The sequence below is a fragment of the Eulemur rufifrons genome, chromosome 3 (genome assembly GCF_041146395.1).
Source record: "Eulemur rufifrons isolate Redbay chromosome 3, OSU_ERuf_1, whole genome shotgun sequence".
NCBI lineage: Eukaryota > Metazoa > Chordata > Mammalia > Primates > Lemuridae > Eulemur > Eulemur rufifrons.
Window position 1 is genome coordinate 64,562,601 of NC_090985.1, and position 19,189 is coordinate 64,581,789.

General features: G+C 40.1%; 1 protein-coding gene across 2 annotated transcripts in view; it reads left to right on the plus strand.

The window, feature by feature from the left end:
- Positions 1-4,309: 4,309 nt before the first annotated feature.
- The window catches only part of RAD54B (RAD54 homolog B), a 94,682-nt gene continuing 79,802 nt past the window's right edge, over positions 4,310-19,189 (plus strand). Inside the window, exons 1-3 of one of the 2 annotated variants that reach the window (XM_069466210.1) lie at positions 4,310-4,419; positions 9,786-9,936; positions 17,595-17,766. In XM_069466210.1, coding sequence (XP_069322311.1) covers positions 9,802-9,936; positions 17,595-17,766 — 307 coding nt within the window. In that variant the 5' untranslated portion in view covers positions 4,310-4,419; positions 9,786-9,801. Of the gene's footprint in view, positions 4,420-9,785; positions 9,937-17,594; positions 17,767-19,189 lie in introns of those variants that run through there. The other variant, XM_069466211.1, reaches the window with a different exon arrangement.

Below are 19,189 nucleotides of genomic sequence, written 5' to 3' on the forward strand. Positions count from 1 at the left end.
AAAGCCCCTTCAAGCAGAGGATGTATGCTTACCTAATATAAGGTCCCTCTTTTACAAGTAAAACTGGAAGGTGTGTGCAAGATGCCTGTGTTTTAACACAGACTAGAGAGATAGCTATTCATTCTTGTAGCACCAAAGGTTTTTTTTGTTTGTTTGTTTGTTTGTTTTTTTAAGATAAACATAGCAATTCAGTTGCAGCTGGAAGGAAGCATTAGCTATCTACCTAGCATTTATTGAGTGCCCTTTCTGTGCCTGGTACTGCAACATGACATGTAGTTTAAATAAGTTATCTTTTATCCTCACAGTATAGTAACTTCTATTGAGTCCAGAGTCTCGCTCATTTTGAAAAACTTAAAATTGCCACTTAATCAAGACATTGCAATAAATCTTCAGGATCTCATAAGAGGGTAGTTATTTTTTAAAAATGCTAAAATAAGTTAAAAAAAACAGGTACAACCCCATTGTCTCATTAAATTCTCACTTAATCACAAGACAGTAGACACTAAAAATGAACAAACAACAAAAACAAAACATACAGGAATCCAAAATGCAGAAACCAGAGAAAAGGTAATTGGCCTTGCAAAATAACCCCTGGCCTAAGTTATTAATATTTTTTGTTTCCTCAGACTTTACCAGTCAAGCCTAACAACCAGACTTAACTAGCTTCTCCACAGGACTCACCATCCATCACCAACAGCTGATTTTTGAATCAGACCACATGAAGACCCTATGACTTCAAACCTCATGCAACCTGACCTACATTCCACAACCCACTATAAAAGCCCTTGCCCTTGGTTGGTCAGGGAGACAGACTGGAGACTATTTCTCCCCATAGGTATCTTTTGCATTAAAATTCATTTCTTGGTAATCCTTGTTGTCTCAATAATTGGTTCTTTGTGTAGCAAGTGATGGGACCTAAGCTGGACTTCCTTTTGGGTTCAGTAACAAAAACCCCTGGCCTAGATGCAAGGAATATATTGATCTGAGAGCAGCGAAGCCTGGAGGGTCCCTGCCATGTCCACATATATGAGAAAAAGGAATCTTCCTTGCTGTCTTATCTTCAGGGCCCAGGTGCAATGGGGGTGACACTCCTGGTCAAACAAGGCCACTCTGACATGCCAGGTTGCAATTGGCTTTGGCCTGGGGCCACCTTCAGTATCCCTTCCTTTCCCTCCTTCCCTGAGGGGTCATGACCTTTGTTGCCACTGGATCAAGGTTCAGCTGGACTGCCAGGTGGCAACAATTATGGAAAAGCACCTGTTGTTCTCCCCAGCTAACCCCCACCCCTGCCACAGGTACTCCTGACCACCCGAAGTCCTGAAGAATGGCCTAGTATAGTGGTTTCAAAATGTGGTCTCTGCACCAACAGTGGCAACATCCCTGAGGACTCATTAGAAATGCAAATTATCAGCTGTCCCAGACCTAAAGTATCTAAAACTCTGTAGGTGGAGCCCAGCCATCTGAACAAGCCCTCAGAGGATTCTGTTGCTAGTTCTGGGGTGGGAAAACCTGGGTGTTAGTCTTCTTCCTCTACTAGGGAGCAGTCAGTAAAACCTGCTGATTTTCACACAACTCTTTTTTTTGAGACAGAGTCTCACTCTGTTGCCCGGACTAGAGGGTCGTGGCGTCAGGCTCACAGCAACCTCAAACTCCTGGGCTCAAGCGATCCTTCTGCCTCAGCCACCCGAGTAGCTGGCACTACAGGCATGTGCCACCATGCCCAGCTAATTTTTTTTTCTATATATATTTTTAGCTGTCCAGATCTTTCTTTCTGTTTTTTTAGTAGACACGGGCTCTCGCTCTTGCCTAGGCTGGTCTTGAACTCCTGACCTTGAACGATCCTCCCGCCTCAGCTTCCCAGAGTGCTAGGATTACAGGCATGAGCCAACATGCCTGGCCTTCACACAACTCTTTATTCAACAAATACTTATTGAGTGCATTCTATGAGACTGATAATGTACTAAACACTTGGGTACAGAAGAGAATAATGCAAAGATCCTGTCCTGATGTTATATTCTGGGAGGAATAGAAAGAAAATAAATAAGCATATGTTAGGGAGTGGAAAGTGTGATGAAACACTACAAAGCTGGGCAATGAAGACAGAGTATGAGACAACAGAGTAATGAGCAGTAAGATAAGGACTCCTTGACAAGGTGACATGTGAGTAATGATTTGGATGAAGTGAGGGAGGAAACCAGGTGCAAAATCTGGAAGAGGATTGTCCCAGGCCACTTTAGCCAAATCTGTTTTAGATTTTCTGAACTTCCCAGATAACATTAAAGTGGGCTGTAGACACTCTGAGGGCTGGTTTGTTCCTTGGTCACCCTTACTGTTTCTGTGTCCCAGCCCAAAGAAAGGAGTGGTGTGGTGCCCAACCTTGGCAGGCCTCTGATTCCAACTCTTGTAACTCCGGTCCCTGGGAGCCGCCAAAAGCACAACTCAACCTTAAAAGTGCCTCTTTATGACCAGAAAAAGTCCCCAGGGCAAAAGCTCCTTAAGCACATTTTTCCTTTTACTAAATGCTGTCAAATTACTCTTTTAGATGACTGTACTTATTTATATTCCAATCAGCAGCAAAAGAGTTCCCCTTTGTTTCGTATTTTCATTAAACCCTTGATATTTTTCTTTTCTTTTCTTTTTTTTTTTTTTTTGAGACAGAGTCTCACTTTGTTGCCCAGGCTAGAGTGAGTGCCGTGGCATCAGCTTAGCTCACAGCAACCTCAGACTCCTCGGCTTAAGCTATCCTCCTGCCTCAGCCTCCCGAGTAGCTGGGACTACAGGCATGCGCCACTATGCCCGGCTAATTTTTCTATATATATTTTTAGTTGTCCATATAATTTCTTTCTATTTTTAGTAGAGACGGGGTCTCGCTCTTGGATATTTTTTAACTCTTAATTTTTGTTAAACTGTTGTGTAAAACTCAATGAACAACCTTTGAACGTTCCTTTTCAGACTTTCCTTTCTTTCTTTTTTTTTTTTTTTTTTGAGACAGAGTCTCAGTCTGTTGCCGGGGCTAGAGTGAGTGCTGTGGCGTCAGTCTAGCTCACAGCAACCTCAAACTCCTGGGCTCAAGCGATCCTACTGCCTCAGCCTCCCGAGTAGCTGGGACTACAGGCATGCGCCACCATGCCCAGCTAATTTTTTGTATATATATATTTTAGTTGTCCATATAGTTTCTTTCTATTTTTAGTAGAGACGGGGGTCTCACTCTTGCTCAGGCTGGTCTCGAACTCCTGACCTCGAGCGATCCACCCGCCTCGGCCTCCCAGAGTGCTAGGATTACAGGCGTGAGCCACCGCGCCTGGCCCAGACTTTCCTTTCTAATTTAACATTTCTCAGGGCCAGCAGACTGTGTCATGGCCTAGCACTTGGAAGGTGGTCAGTAAATACCCATTGAATAATGTCACGTCCCTGCTTAAAATCCTTTAATGCTTTTCCAATTCCAGAGGAGTCTCCCCCTTTTTGAGAGTCCAGTAGTCACTCATTTATTTTTATCTTCCCAGAATCTAACACAGGGTTTGGAAAATATGTCGCAGGCAACACTAAATCAATGATTTTTGAAAGAATGAGTATCAGAACAACATGCACCTCTACAATGCATGTATTTTTATTATTTGCTCACGCCGAGTCATAACTTGTGTATTACTTGTCCACGTAAATGGTGAGGTCTGTAGCCTCAGCATTTACATCAGTGTCTGAGTCTGACTGTAGGCAGCAAATTAGTTAAAAAAATTTTTTTGGCCGGGCGCGGTGGCTCATGTCTGGAAGGCCGAGGCGGGAGGATTGCTTGAGGTCAGGAGTTCGAGACCAGCCTCAACAAGCCCCAGACCGCCGCCGTCTCTACCAAAAATAGAAAAATTAGCCGGGCGTGGTGGCGTGCACCTGTAATCCTAGCTACTCGGGAGGCTGAGGCAGGAGGATCGCTTGGGCCCAGGAGTTTGAGGTTGCTGTGACCTAGGTTGACGCCACGGCTCTCTAGCCCAGGTGACAGAGCGAGACTCCGTCTCAAAAAAAATTATTATTTTTTTTGAGACAGGGTCTCGTTATGTTGCCAAGCGGGTCTCGAACTCCTAGGCACAAGTGATCCCCTCCCGCCTCAGCCACCCAGGAGCTGGAATCATAGAGGCGCAACAGCATTCCTCACAAAAACTACTTTCCCCAATTTAGCCGTAAACCGGAACTAAACTTGGAAGCCTCTCCAGGGAAACGCAAAAGCACATGCGCAATGATGCTGTAAGGTCGTCCAATCAGAGTCGGGCTGAGCTAGGCACCGCAGCGGGGAGGTAATGCGCACGCGCGGCGTGAACGCCCGCGATTGGCTGCGCGGAGGCGGGAGCCTTGAGCTTTTGCGGCGGTGAAGGGAGGTCTGTCTACTCACGGTTCTTGTCTGGGCCAGCGGTTTCTGTCAGATTTTCGCCAGTGTGTCCACGGAGCGGAACGCTCGGGAGGACAGCTTGTAGGCTCGTGCGGGTCAGAGCGGGGAGTGGGTGCCGGAACAGGCCTCCGAGGGAGGAGGGAAGGAAGGCGGTAGGAGCGACCACGGCTGCCTGCGGGGCTGGAGCTATGAAGCGCGAGGGACTCCCTGCTGCTGGCCACGGGGTGGCCTGGAGCAGAAGGCGGGCGGTGTGGGTGGTGGGGTGTGTGTTTGCGTGGGGAGGCCCCCGAGAGGCGGCTCCGGGTAGTGGTGCCTGAGCGCCCGTTTTGTGATCGGTGCGTGCAGGCTCCTTGGCGTTTGGGTTTCTTTCCCTTTCCTGCACTGTGAAACTACTTCCCCCTAGGCCAGGAGGTGAAGGCTTTGCTAGCGCCATTGGAGGGTGTCAGTGCGAAAGAACTAGGGGCTCCTATAGGGACTTTTACCGCTTCTCTGGTCAGTGGTTTCCCCCCATTAACCTTTTAATTAATTACTTATGGAAGATTTTCTAGGCTGGTACAGGTGCTCCTTGATTTATGAGGGAGGTTACTTCCCCGTCAACCCGTCCTAAGTTGAAAATATCTTGTCAAAATACATTTAAAACACCTAACCTATCTAACATCATGGCTTAGTTTAGCCTACCTTAAACGTGCTCAGAACACTAACATTAGCCCACAGTTGGGCAAAATCATTAAACAAAGCCTATTTTATAATAAAGCGTTGAACATCTCCTGTAATTTATTGAGTACTGTAGTGAAAGTGAAAAAGAATGGCTGTGTGGGTACTTGAAGTACAGTTTCTACTGAATGCGTATGGCTTTCTTCTGTACCATGGTTAAGTCGAAAAATGGTACGTCAAGACATCTTAAGTCAGGGACTATCTGTGTTTTGGGGTCACAAAATCAAAGGAGCAACTAAAGGCATGAAGTGAAGTAATTACTACCTAATGTAGTTAGAAGTCGAAAAGCAGAAACAGCAGGGGGTTCTTTCTTAGTAGAGTTTTGTTTAGATTGTGGCATCCTAGAGGTTTGATGGTTGCACAAAGCCCAGCCAACCCATAGATTCTGTTTATGATTGTGTGGGTTGAACTATATCCTTCTCTATCGCCCTCACAGGGCCTTTTATCATCTTTACTCTCATGGGACCTTATACATTAAACACCGAATCAATAATAATAATTATAGAATAGTAACATTATAGATAACATTGAATGCTCCTTGTCTAGCTTTGTTCTAAGTGCTTTAAGTATTTCCCTTAATCCTCCCAATAGTCTTGTAAGTATGATTATGGTACCGCTCCCCCCTCCCCTTTTATAGATGAGGAAACTGAGACACAGAGATTAAGTAAACTCTTTGTGCAAGATCCCTTGCTGGGAAGTGTTAGTGTAAATTTATATTAGGCATTTGCCTTCAAAGCTGTGTTTTTAATTACTATGCTGTATTGCCAAGTCTTCAGGCTATCTGATGTGTTGCAGTTGTCAGCCTGGTCTGGCCATTTTACTTAGGACTGAAGCAGATAGGTGTTATATACCCATCATGGAAGTTGTAGCATCACAGCACAGCTGTCAAAAGGCTTTATTCCTAGAGCCTGGGAAAAGGGCCCAAACAGCACTAATTTAAAAATCAGGGCCGGGCGCGGTGGCTCACGCCTGTAATCCTAGCACTCTGGGAGGCCGAGGCGGGTGGATTGCTCAAGGTCAGGAGTTCGAGACCAGCCTGAGCGAGACCCCGTCTCTACTAAAAATAGAAAGACATTATATGGACAACTAAAAATCTATATAGAAAAAATTAGCCGGGCATAGTGGCGCATGCCTGTAGTCCCAGCTACTCGGGAGGCTGAGGCAGTAGGATCGCTTAAGCCGAGGAGTCTGAGGTTGCTGTGAGCTAAGCTGACGCCACGGCACTCACTCTAGCCTTGGCAACAAAGTGAGACGCTGTCTCAACAAAAAAAAAAAAAAAAAAAAAAAATCAGTGAGGGTGCTGAGGTATTTAGGGGGAAATGTACTGATTTCTGCTGTATACTTTGAAATGAGTCAATAAATTAGGTGGCTTGATGGATGCCCAAGGACATATGTAATACCAGAGTTAGAATTCTAGCCAAGGCAGGCTGGCTGGCTTTGGAGTCTTGTTTTCTTAACTACTGCTCTGTGCCGCTTCACAGTGAGTTCTCAAATTCACTTTTTTATTTATTTTTATTATTTATTTATTTATTTATTTTGAGACAGAGTCTTGCTCTGTTGCCCAAGCTAAAGTGCTGTGGCATCACCCTAGCTTACAGCAACCTCAAACTCCTGGGCTCAAGCAATCCTTCTGCTTCAGTCTCCCGAGTAGCTGGGACTACAGGCATGCGCCACCATGCCCGGCTAATTTTTCTCTCTCTCTATTTTTTTAGCTGTCCATATAATTTCTTTCTATTTTTAGTAGAGACGGGGTCTTGCTCTTGCTCAGGCTGGTCTCGAACTCCTGAGCTCAAACAATTTGCCCGCCTCATCCTCCCAGAATGCCAGGATTACAGGCGTGAGCCACAGTGCCCGGCCCCTCAAATTCACTTTTTTAAAAATTAGTTTGCAAAATAAATAGGGTCAAAAACTTAGAAATCATGTATTAAATGATTTTAGGGTTTGGGGTGGTGATTCGTAAAATTTAGTGTTGAAAGAAATTTTAACATCTAGTCTATTCTTTATTTTACAGATGAGGAAATTGGTGTCCACAGAGTTTAAATAGTTTGCCCAAAGTTAATCATCCCTTAAGTAGCAGAATTGGAACTGTACTCTGGTTTCCTTTGTTTCTACTGTTGGTATTTCTAGCTACTGTATTTTTCTAGTGTTCTCTTAAAAAGATGTCAGAATTTTCACAGCTTTACAGGGGAGTCTGGCTAATGTAGAGAAAAGAACCTATTACATTTTGTGATATAGACATTTTTATTAATGCTATTTGAATTTATTAGTTTAAGAAGGCTCATCATTATCTTATTTTAATTGAGCAATAGTCAACTAAAAGCCTTAAGTTTTCTGTTTTTTTTTGAGGCAGGGTCTTGCTGTGTTACCCAGGCTGGAGTGCAGAGGTGTCATAGCTTGCTGCAACCTCAAACTTTTGGGCTCAAGTGATCCTCCTGCCTCAGCCTTCTCAGTAGCTGGGACTACAGGTTAAATAAGTTTCATATTTTTTGTAGAGATGGGGTCTTGGTATGTTGCTCAGGCTGATCTTGAACTCCTGGCTTCAAGTGATCTTTCCACCTGGATGGAGCTCTCAAAGTGCTGGGATTACAGGCATGAGCCACAGCCCAGCCTAAAAAAGCCTTACTTTTTTGATCTGAACTTCCCGTTGTTCTATTTCATTTGACCATTAAGAAACTGAATCTAAATGCAGGGTCTAACATTCACCTTATCTTGTTTTAGTTAATTTGTGTCAACTTCAAACTTGTGGCCAGGCGTGGTGGCTCACGCCTGTAATTCCAGCACTCTGGGAGGCTGAGATTGGAGGATTGCTTGAGGTCAGGAGTTCGAGACCAGCCTCAGCAAGAGCAAGACTCCGTCTCTACTAAAAAATAGAAAGAAATTAGCTAGGCAACTGAAAATAGAAAAAATTAGCTGGGTGTGGTGGTGCACTCCTGTAGTCCCAGCTGCTTGGGAGGCTGAGGCAGGAGGATCGCTTGAGCCTAGGAGTTTGAGGTTGCTGTGAGCTAGGCTGATACCATGGCACTGTAGCTCAGGCAACAGAGCAAGACTCTGTCTCAAAAACAAAACAAAAAGAACCAAACTTGTGTCAATTACATATTTAGTGACATGTAATATTCTGCTTACCCATTATAAAAGGAAATGAGTTTAATGAAGCTGTTTGGCATGACTTGTTGGGACAGAATATGTATTGATTTCTGGTATTGGTCAATACTGTTTCTAAAGTGGTCACAAACCATCTGTTTCATAGTTTGCTCTGAGGTTAAAGATAATCCTAATAGAGATCTATTTTGTCCTTGAATAAGAAACCGGGTGACTTCTACTAATCCTTCAACTTATGTAAGGGCTTGTTATTTATGTATTTCACAAGTTTAAGATTGCTGATATTGGGAAATGTCTAACCATCAATATCATGGCTTAATTGGCTGTACTTTTTTTCTTGGATACATAAAATAATGGTACATTTTATAATTGATGGCATTTTAGATTTTATGAAAGATGATGATTAAAAAAATCTAATTGATGACACTTTCCCTATTATTATTATTATTTTTTTTTGAGACAGAGTCTTGCTCAGTTGCCTGAGCTAGAGTGCTGTGCTATCAGCCTCGATCACAGCAACCTTAAACTCCTGAGCTCAAGCAATCCTTCTGCCTTAGCCTCCCAAGTAGCTGGGACTACAGGCATGCGCCACCATGCCCGGCTAATTTTTTCTATATATTTTTAGTTGTCCAGCTAATTTCTTTCTATTTTTAGTAAAGACGGGGTCTCACTCTTGCTCAGGCTGGTCTCGAACTCCTGATCTCAAATGATCCACCCGCCTTGGCCTCCCAGAGTGCTAGGATTACAGGCGTGAGCCACTGCTCCCGGCTGACACTTTCCCCATTATAAAAGTAACATTTTAATTGTAGAAAATTTGAAATATATAGAAAGCTCAGAAGAAAATAAAAATTACCAGTTATTCTAACACCTAGAAATAATTAATGTGGCATGTGTTTTTCCAGTCTTTTTAAAAGATTGTATGTTAGTAATGTATAATATATATCTACTTTGTAATGGTATAATTTTCAGTGTACAGTTAGGTATGTACATTTTGATGAGTTTTGATGTGCAGATGTAGATACACTCCTGTAACCACATTACAGTCTAATGTAGTTTATTTCTATCAACTCAGAAAAATTCCTTCATGCCCTTTGCTTTCCAGTCTCTTAAGGTGTACATACTATAATTTTTCTTTTTTTTCCTTTTTTTCTCTGTTTTTCTTTTTTTTTTTTGAGACAGAGTCTCACTCTGTTGCCTGGGCTAGAGTGCCGTGGCATCAGCCTAGCTCACAGCAACCTCAATCTTCTGGGCTTAAGCAATCCTTCTGCCTCAGCCTCCTGAGTAGCTGAGACTACAGGCATGCGCCACCATGCCCAGCTAATTTTTTCTATATATATTTTTAGTTGTCCAGATAATTTCTTTATATTTTTTAGTGGAGACGGGGTTTCGCTCTTGCTCAGGCTGGTCTCGGACTCCTGACCTCGAGCGATTCTCCCGCTTCAGCCTCCCAGAGTGCTAGGATTACAGGCATGAGCCACCGCGCCTGGCCCCCTCTTATCTTTTTAAATACGTAGTTGTTGTAGTGACGAGCTATTTTTATATTTGGGGGTGATTCTAATCATACTTATTGATGATTTCTGTTCTGGGTATTTTTCAGGTCACTACTGCTGAATATGAGACGATCTGCAGCACCAAGTCAGTTGCAAGGTAATTCCTTCAAGAAACCAAAATTTATACCACCAGGAAGAAGTAATCCACGTCTGAATGAAGAGATTATAAAACCGAATCCGGACCTAAAATTATTTGAGGTAAAAAAAAAAAAAAAAAAAAAAAAAAAAAAAGGACTTATAATGTAGAGAAACATATATTTTTTAAAATGCCATTTAAAGAGTTAATAATACTTACTGCCTACAAGAATTTTCAGTATCTCACAGTGTCTTCCAAAGACCTTAGAAATAAAGATTACATGATTTTTTTAAAAAAGGAATAACATGGGCCAGGCGTGGTGGCTCACGCCTGTAATCCTAGCACTCTGGGAGGCCGAGGTGGGTGGATCGTTTGAGCTCAGGAGTTCGAGACCAGCCTGAGCAAGAGCGAGACCCCGTCTCTACTAAAAATAGGAAGAAATTAGCTGGCCAACTAAAAATATATACAAAAAATTAGCCAGGCATGGTGGCACATGCCTGTAGTCCCAGCTACTCGGGAGGCTGAGGCAGGAGGATTGCTTGAGCCCAGGAGTTTGAGGTTGCTGTGAGCTAGGCTGACACCACGGCACTCTAGCCCGGGCAGAGCGAAGACTCTGTCTCAAAAAAAAAATAAATAAATAAAAGGAATGACATGCAGTTGGGTCTATAAAATAAACTTTTGGTAACAGTAAATAAGTAAATAAATAAATAAAATTTAAGAGAAGGGGTGGAGATTCTTATGAAAATCATTCCAATCAGTGTTCTTTTTAAAGTTACTGCATAAATAAGTGAAAACTTCTTTAGATAAGATGATTTAAAGAGAAAACATGTAAATAATGATTTGTATCACTATTTCAAACATTTATTTAAATTTTATCTATAAAAATGAACACTGGGGGTCAGAGAAGAGGTGGAAGGGGAATAAAATATAAATATATTTATTACCACTGATCTGTACACTTAAAAATGGTAAATTATATATATATATGAAGGAAGAAAACATTTTTTAATGAGGATTGGAAATTGCTATATCATCTTGTTTCTGCTAAAGATAAGACGATTTGCTTGCTTTGTGATACTGTAATATCAACATTAAAGAAATTCAGTGCTCATCAGAATTATAACACTTTTGTAAGGACCACAAATATTTTAAATTAGAGGGAGAGGTGCAAAAGGTTGTATTGCAGAAATTAAAAGATGAAAAGCAAAAGCAAAGACAGTTCTTTCAGGCAGTAATAAGACCTGGAAATAATTCTACTGAAGCAACTTATAAAGTAGCTTATATACTTGGGAAAAAAGGGAAGCCATTCAGTGATGTAGAAATTGTGAAAGAATGCGTTGTTGAAGTTGTAGGATGCTTCGTAGACCCCGATAACGTTTCAAAGCACAAACAACTGCCTCTTTCAAGAAAAACCATAACTGATTGACAGCATGAATTAGCTTTCAACTTAACAGAGAAAATTCATGCATACTTCAAAAAGAAAGTATATATTATTCAATTGCTTTGCATGAATCAACTGATACTACTGACTCGGTGTAGGTTTTATATTTCATTCGGGTCATAACAATATTTTCTTTGCTACAAAGAGTTCCTTGCTTTGGCACTATTGTGAACAGAACGCCAGGAATAGATATCTTCAACAACTTTCAAGATACATGTGACATTGGGCTGAATTTGGTAAATTTAGTGAGTGTATGTACAAAAGGTACCTTCTGTGACAGGAAAACATGAAGCGTTTTTTTTTGCATAGATTAAAAAGGATTAATAAATCCTGATGCTCTCATTTCTTTTATCTTGGGTCAGCAAAATCTCTGCTAAATCTACTGTTTTAAGTGACACTTTGCAACAAGGTATAAGTATTGTTAACTATATTAGTGCAAATGCGACATGGCTTCATTAGTTTTATAACATGCTAAAGTTGAACTATGAAGTATTCAGTGTGGATTTGCTGTATAGTTCTAAAGAGCATTGGCTATTGTAGGGACAGGTGTTAGCCAAAATTTTATCTCTGTGAGAACAGATAGTTAAATTTTATGAACAGAATCAGCAGTGTGAAATATTAAAAGAAGATTTCTATAGGAATGCAGCATTTCTGTGTGATATCATGTGAAATCAAAACGTGAATATTTCTTTGCAAGGTAAAACTGTCTATATATTATATGTGGCCAAAAATCCAAGCATTGAAAAAAGCTATCCTTTTTCAGGACACTTCTTCAAAAGGAAATTTCAGATGAACATTTTCCCCAGTTAGCAAAGGTCATTGATAAGCAGGATGATATATGGGAATCATTTGAAGAATACACAGCTGTTATAGACCTATTAATTGGAGAATACAACAAAAGGTTCACTGACTTTGAGAATTATGACCTCACACTCAAATTACCATTTGAGCCTCACCGAGTTGATATCACCAAGGCACCTACAGAACTACAGATGGAATTGTTTGAGCTCTCAGTAGATGACATTTTAAAGTCTTTGTTTGATGCTAAAAAAGATCCGTTGAAGGCCGGGCGCGGTGGCTCACGCCTGTAATCCTAGCACTCTGGGAGGCCGAGGTGGGCGGATCGTTTGAGCTCAGGAGTTCGAGACCAGCCTGAGCAAGAGCGAGACCCCATCTCTACTAAAAATAGAAAGAAATTATATGGACAGCTAAAAATATATATAGAAAAAATTAGCCGGGCATGGTGGCGCATGCCTGTAGTCCCAGCTACTCGGGAGGCTGAGACAGGAGGATCCCTTGAGCTCAGGAGTTTGAGGTTGCTGTGAGCTAGGCTGATGCCACGGCACTCACTCTAGCCTGGGCAACAGAGTGAGACTCTGTCTCAAAAAAAAAAAAAAAAAATAAAAAAGATCCGTTGAAATATGGAAAAATGCAGTAGAATGCCCATGCCTTTGGCAACATGCCTGAAAAATGCTTTCTTGCTTTTCAACCACTTATTGCTGTGAATCTACATTCTCCTACCTAATCCAAATCAAGATGCCCTTAAGGTCACAAATGACTGATACCCACCTAGAGGATCAACTGAAACTGTGGACCTCGTTGCTACAACCAAATATTCAAATGCTTTCCAACCAAAACCAGACATAAAGTCACTAAAGGGTTAGTTAACTTTAAAATTAACAGTTTTTATTTTTGGAAATTATTAGGTACATAATAGTTAGATTTTTACAAAATAATGTATAATTTTAATTATATCTAATTGAAGTTTCTTGAATGTAGCCTTATCTGATTACAGCTAATTAATGTGGTCTTCCAGAATGAAAAGGTTCCCCACCCCTGGTTTAACCTCTTAATGAACTGCCAGATTTCTTTTCAAGATGGCTGTACCATTTTCATTCCCACTATCAGTGTTATGAAGATTTCAGTTTCTCCACAAATTTGTCAACATTTGTTGTCTTTTAGATTATAGCCATACTAGTGAGTCAACTAGTATCTCATTGTGGTTTTGATATATGCATTTCCCTGATAGCTAATGGTGAGCATCTTTGCACATTTTTTTTTTTTTTTTTTTTTTTTTGAGACAGAGTCTCACTCTGTTGCCCGGGCTAGAATGAGTGCCGTGGCGTCAGCCTAGCTCACAGCAACCTCAAACTCCTGGGCTCAAGCGATCCTCCTGTCTCAGCCTCCCTAGTAGCTGGGACTACAGGCATGCGCCACCATGCCCGGCTAATTTTTTGTATATATGTATTTTAGTTGTCCATATAATTTCTTTCTATTTTTAGTAGAGACGGGGTCTCACTCTTGCTCAGGCTGGTCTTGAACTCCTGACCTCGAGCGATCCACCCGCCTCGGCCTCCCAGAGTGCTAGGATTACAGGCGTGAGCCACCGCGCCCGGCCTCTTTGCACGTTTTTGTTGTCCATTTGTGTATCTCTGTGCAGAACTGTTTATTTAAATCCTTTATCCTTTTTTTTTTTTTTTTTTTTGAGACAGAGTCTCACTCTGTCGCCCTGAATAGAGTGCAGTGGTTTCATCATAGCTCACTACAACCTCAAACTCCTGGGCTCAAACGGTCTTCCTGCCTCAGCCTCCCAAGTAGCTGGGACTAGAGGCGCTTGCTACCATTACTGGCTGATTTTACTATTTTTTTGTAGAGACGGAGTCTCAAGGCTCTTGCTCAGGCTGGTATTGAACTCCTGACCTCAAGTGATCCTCCCACCATGGCCTCCCAAAGTGCTAGGATTATAGTCATGAGCCACGGTGTCTGGCCCCTTTATCCTTTTTTAAATTGAGTTATTTGCTTTCTATTATTGAGTTGTAAGAGTTTTTTATATATTCTATATACAGATGTCTTACCAGATGTGTGATTTACATGCATCTTCTCATTCTGTTGGTTGTTCTTCCCTTGATGGTCTCATTTGTAGTACAAAAGTTTTTCATTTTGATGAAGTCGTTTACCTATTGTTTTGTTGGTGGTGCTTATGGTTTTGGTGTCCTATATAAGAAGATCATGAATATTTACTACTATGTTTTCTTTTAAGAGTTTTGTAGTTTTCTTACATTTCAGTATATGATCCATTTTGAGTTAATTTTTATGTATAATGTGAGGTATTGGTCCAGTTTCATTATTTTGCATGTGAATGTTCAGTTGTTCCAGGATTATTTGTAGAAAAGACTATTTTTTCCTTATCGAATTGTCTTGGCACCCTTGTCTTGAGGTTTATTTTTGATGTAGTTTCTAAGGACTAATTTCAGGTTAAAACACTGCTTTACTATTTTTTCTTTTAACTGTATCAAGAAACGAGTTATTTTACTTTTTCAAATTAATCAAGTTGGGGCCGGGCGTGGTGGCTCACGCCTGTAATCCTAGCATTCTGGGAGGCCGAGGTGGGCGGATCATTTGAGCTCAGGAGTTTGAGACCAGCCTGAGCAAGAGCGAGACCCGTCTCTACTAAAAATAGAAAGAAATTATATGGACAGCTAAAAATATATATAGAAAAAATTAGCCAGGCATGGTGGCGCATGGCTGTAGTCCCAGCTACTTGGGAGGCTGAGGCAGAAGGATTGCTTGAGCCCAGGAGTTTGAGGTTGCTGTGAGCTAGGCTGACGCCACGGCACTCTAGCCCGGGCAACAGAGTGAGACTCTGTCTCAAAAACAACAACAACAACAACAAAAACTAATGAAGTTGGCATTTTTGAAGTTATACAGCAATTTTAAGCAAAGTAACATTTGAGAAGCCTAGAAGTATTAGGCTTAGCAGTCAACTTAACCTTCTTTTTACTTTATTCCATTCCTAATTTTTGTTCTTAAATTATTTCTTATCTTAGATTGAATTAACCCATGGTAAGAATATTTTGCTTTGGTGACTTCAGTGGTTTTTACTTGATTTTGTCTGATAAATACAAAATATGGGACAAACTGAACATCAAAATAAATATACTAATGGATTATAACCCATTGAATAATACAGGAGTCTGAATCCATACTAATATATGTAAATAAATGAACAAATAAATAAGTAGGGAGAAGAGTAAGCTCTTTCTAACAATGGAATGCCAAATCATAAAAATAGAAGTAAAGATGGTATTATAGAATATCAGTGGATGCCCAAACTAGTGCATGAATGTTTGATGAGGAAATGGGATATTTGAATAGACTCAAGTATTTCCTTACAACATCCTTTAAAAAATTATAAAGGGAAAAACACTAACTTTGCCAGAAGACCTGGCAGACACAACCTTAGTCAAGTCATCAAAGTTAATATCTTTAGTAATGGGACAAACTGATATTATATGTCTCCTGATATGATGAACTGTGGTATTCCTACCCAAAATGCACAATCTGAAACTAATCATAAGGAAATATTAGACAAATCCAAATTGAGAGACATTCTACAAAATAACTGGTCTGTACTCTTGAAATTTCAAAGCCACAAAAGATGAATGAAGGTGGAGAATAAAGAAGACTAAAGGAATATGCTGATAAATGTAATGTGTGATCTGAGATTGGATCCTGGCTTGGAGAAAAAACTACAAAAAACATTATTGGGATAAGTGATCAAATTTGAATATGGACTATGGATTAGATAATAGTATTATACCAATGTTAAATTCTTGGTTTGATAATTTTACTGTGATTATGGAAACCAGTTTTTGGAGTCACGCTTTGAAGTATTTAGAGGCAAAGGAGTTTAGTATCTGCAGGTTAATCTGGGTAAAGGGATGCAGGAGTACTATTTTTGTAATGTTTATGAATTTGAAATTATATCAAAATGTTGCATAATGAAATTTGTGACCTTCATAAGTTGACTTACTATAAAATCTTAATCAGGTTCTTTTTTTGTCTGATTACTAACCATAAAATTTATTATGATAAATACTTATGGTAATATGACAACTTTGTTATTGTGAGTTCTTATTTTAAAAAATTTCCAACATATATTCTGGTAGGCAGAAACTAGCCCTCCCAAAATGTTCCTATCCTAATCCTTGGAATCTGTTAGTAAGTTACCTTATGTGGCAGAAGGGACTTTGCTGAAGTGATTAATGTTAAGGACCTTGAGATGGGGAGGTTATCATAGTTATCTGGGTAGGTCCAACATTATCACAAGGGTCCTTAGAAGTGGAAGAGAGAAACAGAAGAGGGTCAGAGAAAGAGATATGATGCAACATAGCTGGCTTTGAAAACAAGGAAGAGGGCTAAAAGTCAAAGGAATGGCTTCAAGAAGTTTGAAAAGATAAGGAAATGTATTCTCCTCTACAGTGTCCAGAAAGGAATGCAGCCATGTTGATAACCTTGATTTTAGCCCAGAAAGACCCAAGTGAGAGGTCTAACTTACAGAACTATAAAATGATAAATATGCATTGTTTTATGCCACTAAGTTTGTGTTAATTTGATATAGCAGCAACAGAAAACTCATACGCAAACTCAGAATTAGTGAAAATAGCACATAACAAACTCCCTTGTCTGTATTACTTGACTTCAGGGATCTTGTTTCATCTTACCTCTCCAACCTCTTCCCCAGTCCCTCCTCACTTATTTTGATGCAAATTCTAGGAATATCTTCATTTGTAAATTTTTAAAATATAAGGGCTCTTTTTAAAAAATCCAACTTAGTGATAATACCATTATCACCTGTAAAAAATGAACAGTTTTTAAGTGTTGCTTTTAGTACTGAGATATTTAGCAAGAAAAAAAATATTTGGCTGTGAGAATGGCATGTTATGATTTGTTTAAAAACTCTTCTGAAATGTTTAAAATACACTGTAATTATAAGCATAATTTTCATTCTGTCATGTTTTTCAGCTTTGATAACAATTTCAAATAGTTCTAAAAATCAAACAATAAAAATTAGATTTTAATTTATTTTATTTTATTTTATTTTTTTTTGAGACAGAGTCTCACTCTGTTGCCCAGGCTAGAGTGAGTGCCATGGCGTCAGTCTAGCTCACAGCAACTTCAAACTCCTGAGCTCAAGGGATCCTCCTGTCTCAGCCTCCTGAGTAGCTGGGACTACAGGCATGCACCACCATGCCCGGCTAATTTTTTCTATATATATTTTTAGCTGTCCATATAATTTCTTTCTATTTTTAGTAGAGATGGGGTCTCACTCTTGCTCAGGCTGGTCTCGAACTCCTGAGCTCAAACGATCCGCCCACCTCGGCCTCCCAGAGTGCTAGGATTACAGGCATGAGCCACCGAGCCGGCCTTATTTTTAAATATCTAGTTGATTTAGATATATAGAAATTGGTAGCTCATATTTTAGTTTGGACTCTATTATATAAAAATATGGGGAATTAGATTTAATTTTTGCTTAAAATGTGTATTTGGTTCTTTTAGGGTGCTGAAAATAAAAACACCTTTCTTGAGTCACAAAATGATCCAAGAATATGCAGTTTAAATCTTCTGCCTACTGAAGAAAGTACTAGAGAAATTAATCACAGGGATAACTACACTGGAAAATACAGTTTTGAAGCGTCTGCTTTGGCAACGTTAGATCCACCTCATACAGGTAAGACTGAGCTTTTTATTGACTAGGTTTATACTTGGCCAATCATATTACGGTATTCTTTAAGTGATTATTCAAGAATGAATATATTTGAAAAGTTTTTGTATAATACCATTAGATTGTTGGCAATTCAGATTTTTTGTCATAATTTATCTTTAGTACTTGGATTGATAACCATGTAATTAAAATATTGTACTTTATAATAGGTGTGTATTTAAGACTGTTAAGTGTAAATCTGTTGGTCGAATATGATCTCTTCTTTAAGTACCAAGATTGTGTTTTAGGATTTGATTTTTAAAAATTTTTCTGGCCAGGCGCGGTGGCTCCCGCCTGTAATCCTAGCACTCTGGGAGGCCGAGGCGGGTGGATCGCTCGAGGTCAGGAGTTCGAGACCAGCCTGAGCAAGAGCGAGACCCCGTCTCTACTAAAAATAGAAAGAAATTATATGGACAACTAAAATATATATATACAAAAAATTAGCCGGGCATGGTGGCGCATGCCTGTAGTCCCAGCTACTCGGGAGGCTGAGGCAGTAGGATCGCTTAAGCCCAGGAGTTTGAGGTTGCTGTGAGCTAGACTGACGCCACGGCACTCACTCTGGCCCGGGCAACAAAGCGAGACTCTGTCTCAAAAAAAAAAAAAAAAAAAAATTTTCTATACAACGTGTCAATAGCACTAAAGTTGGAGAGTTGAACTTGAAATGAGTGAATTCTTAATTCATTATAGTCTGGAGTAACTTAAAATCAATTAGATTCAAATTATCAAGGTATGTACTTGCAGGAAAACCAAGCACATCTCTCCATTGTTGAATTGAGTTAAAATAATGATTATGGTTCTTTTTGTATCTGTAAGGGAGCATTATTTTTCAGGTAACTAAAAAAAAAAAAAAAACAATTAAGATGGTTCGCAGATGTTTATTTGGCCTTGTGAAAGGCATCATTAAGACTATGTTTTTCCAAATTACATTTTATTCATTTTTTGGTTGAATGAACAGATTCAGGGAGCCAGCCCCATCTGTTGGACTACAGGATAATAACTGCCATCCTTGTGATACCAGTGTAAATCAACAAAGTGCCTTAAGCACTTAACCCTTTGATGGAAGTTCTTAGGCTTTGTGATAATTAATGAATTTTATCTATGAATGCATTTATATCTTGTTGGGGCAGAAAGGAATTCGAATTTTCCTAACTGGCCATTATCCTAGTGTTATTTATATGCTCCTCATAACTTTTCAAAAGCTGTAACTAGTGTGGGGATGGGGTTGAGAGAGACTTTTGGAGCCAGTGTCAATTTAGGGAGATTCCTAGAGATAGCTGTGGGCATGGCGGTTTAGCTGTTGCCCTTTCTCACTGACTTGGTCTCCTTTTTTTCCTCCTTGCTTTCCTCCTTTCCTCTTTTCTTCTTTCCGTCTTTGTTAGGTGAATAT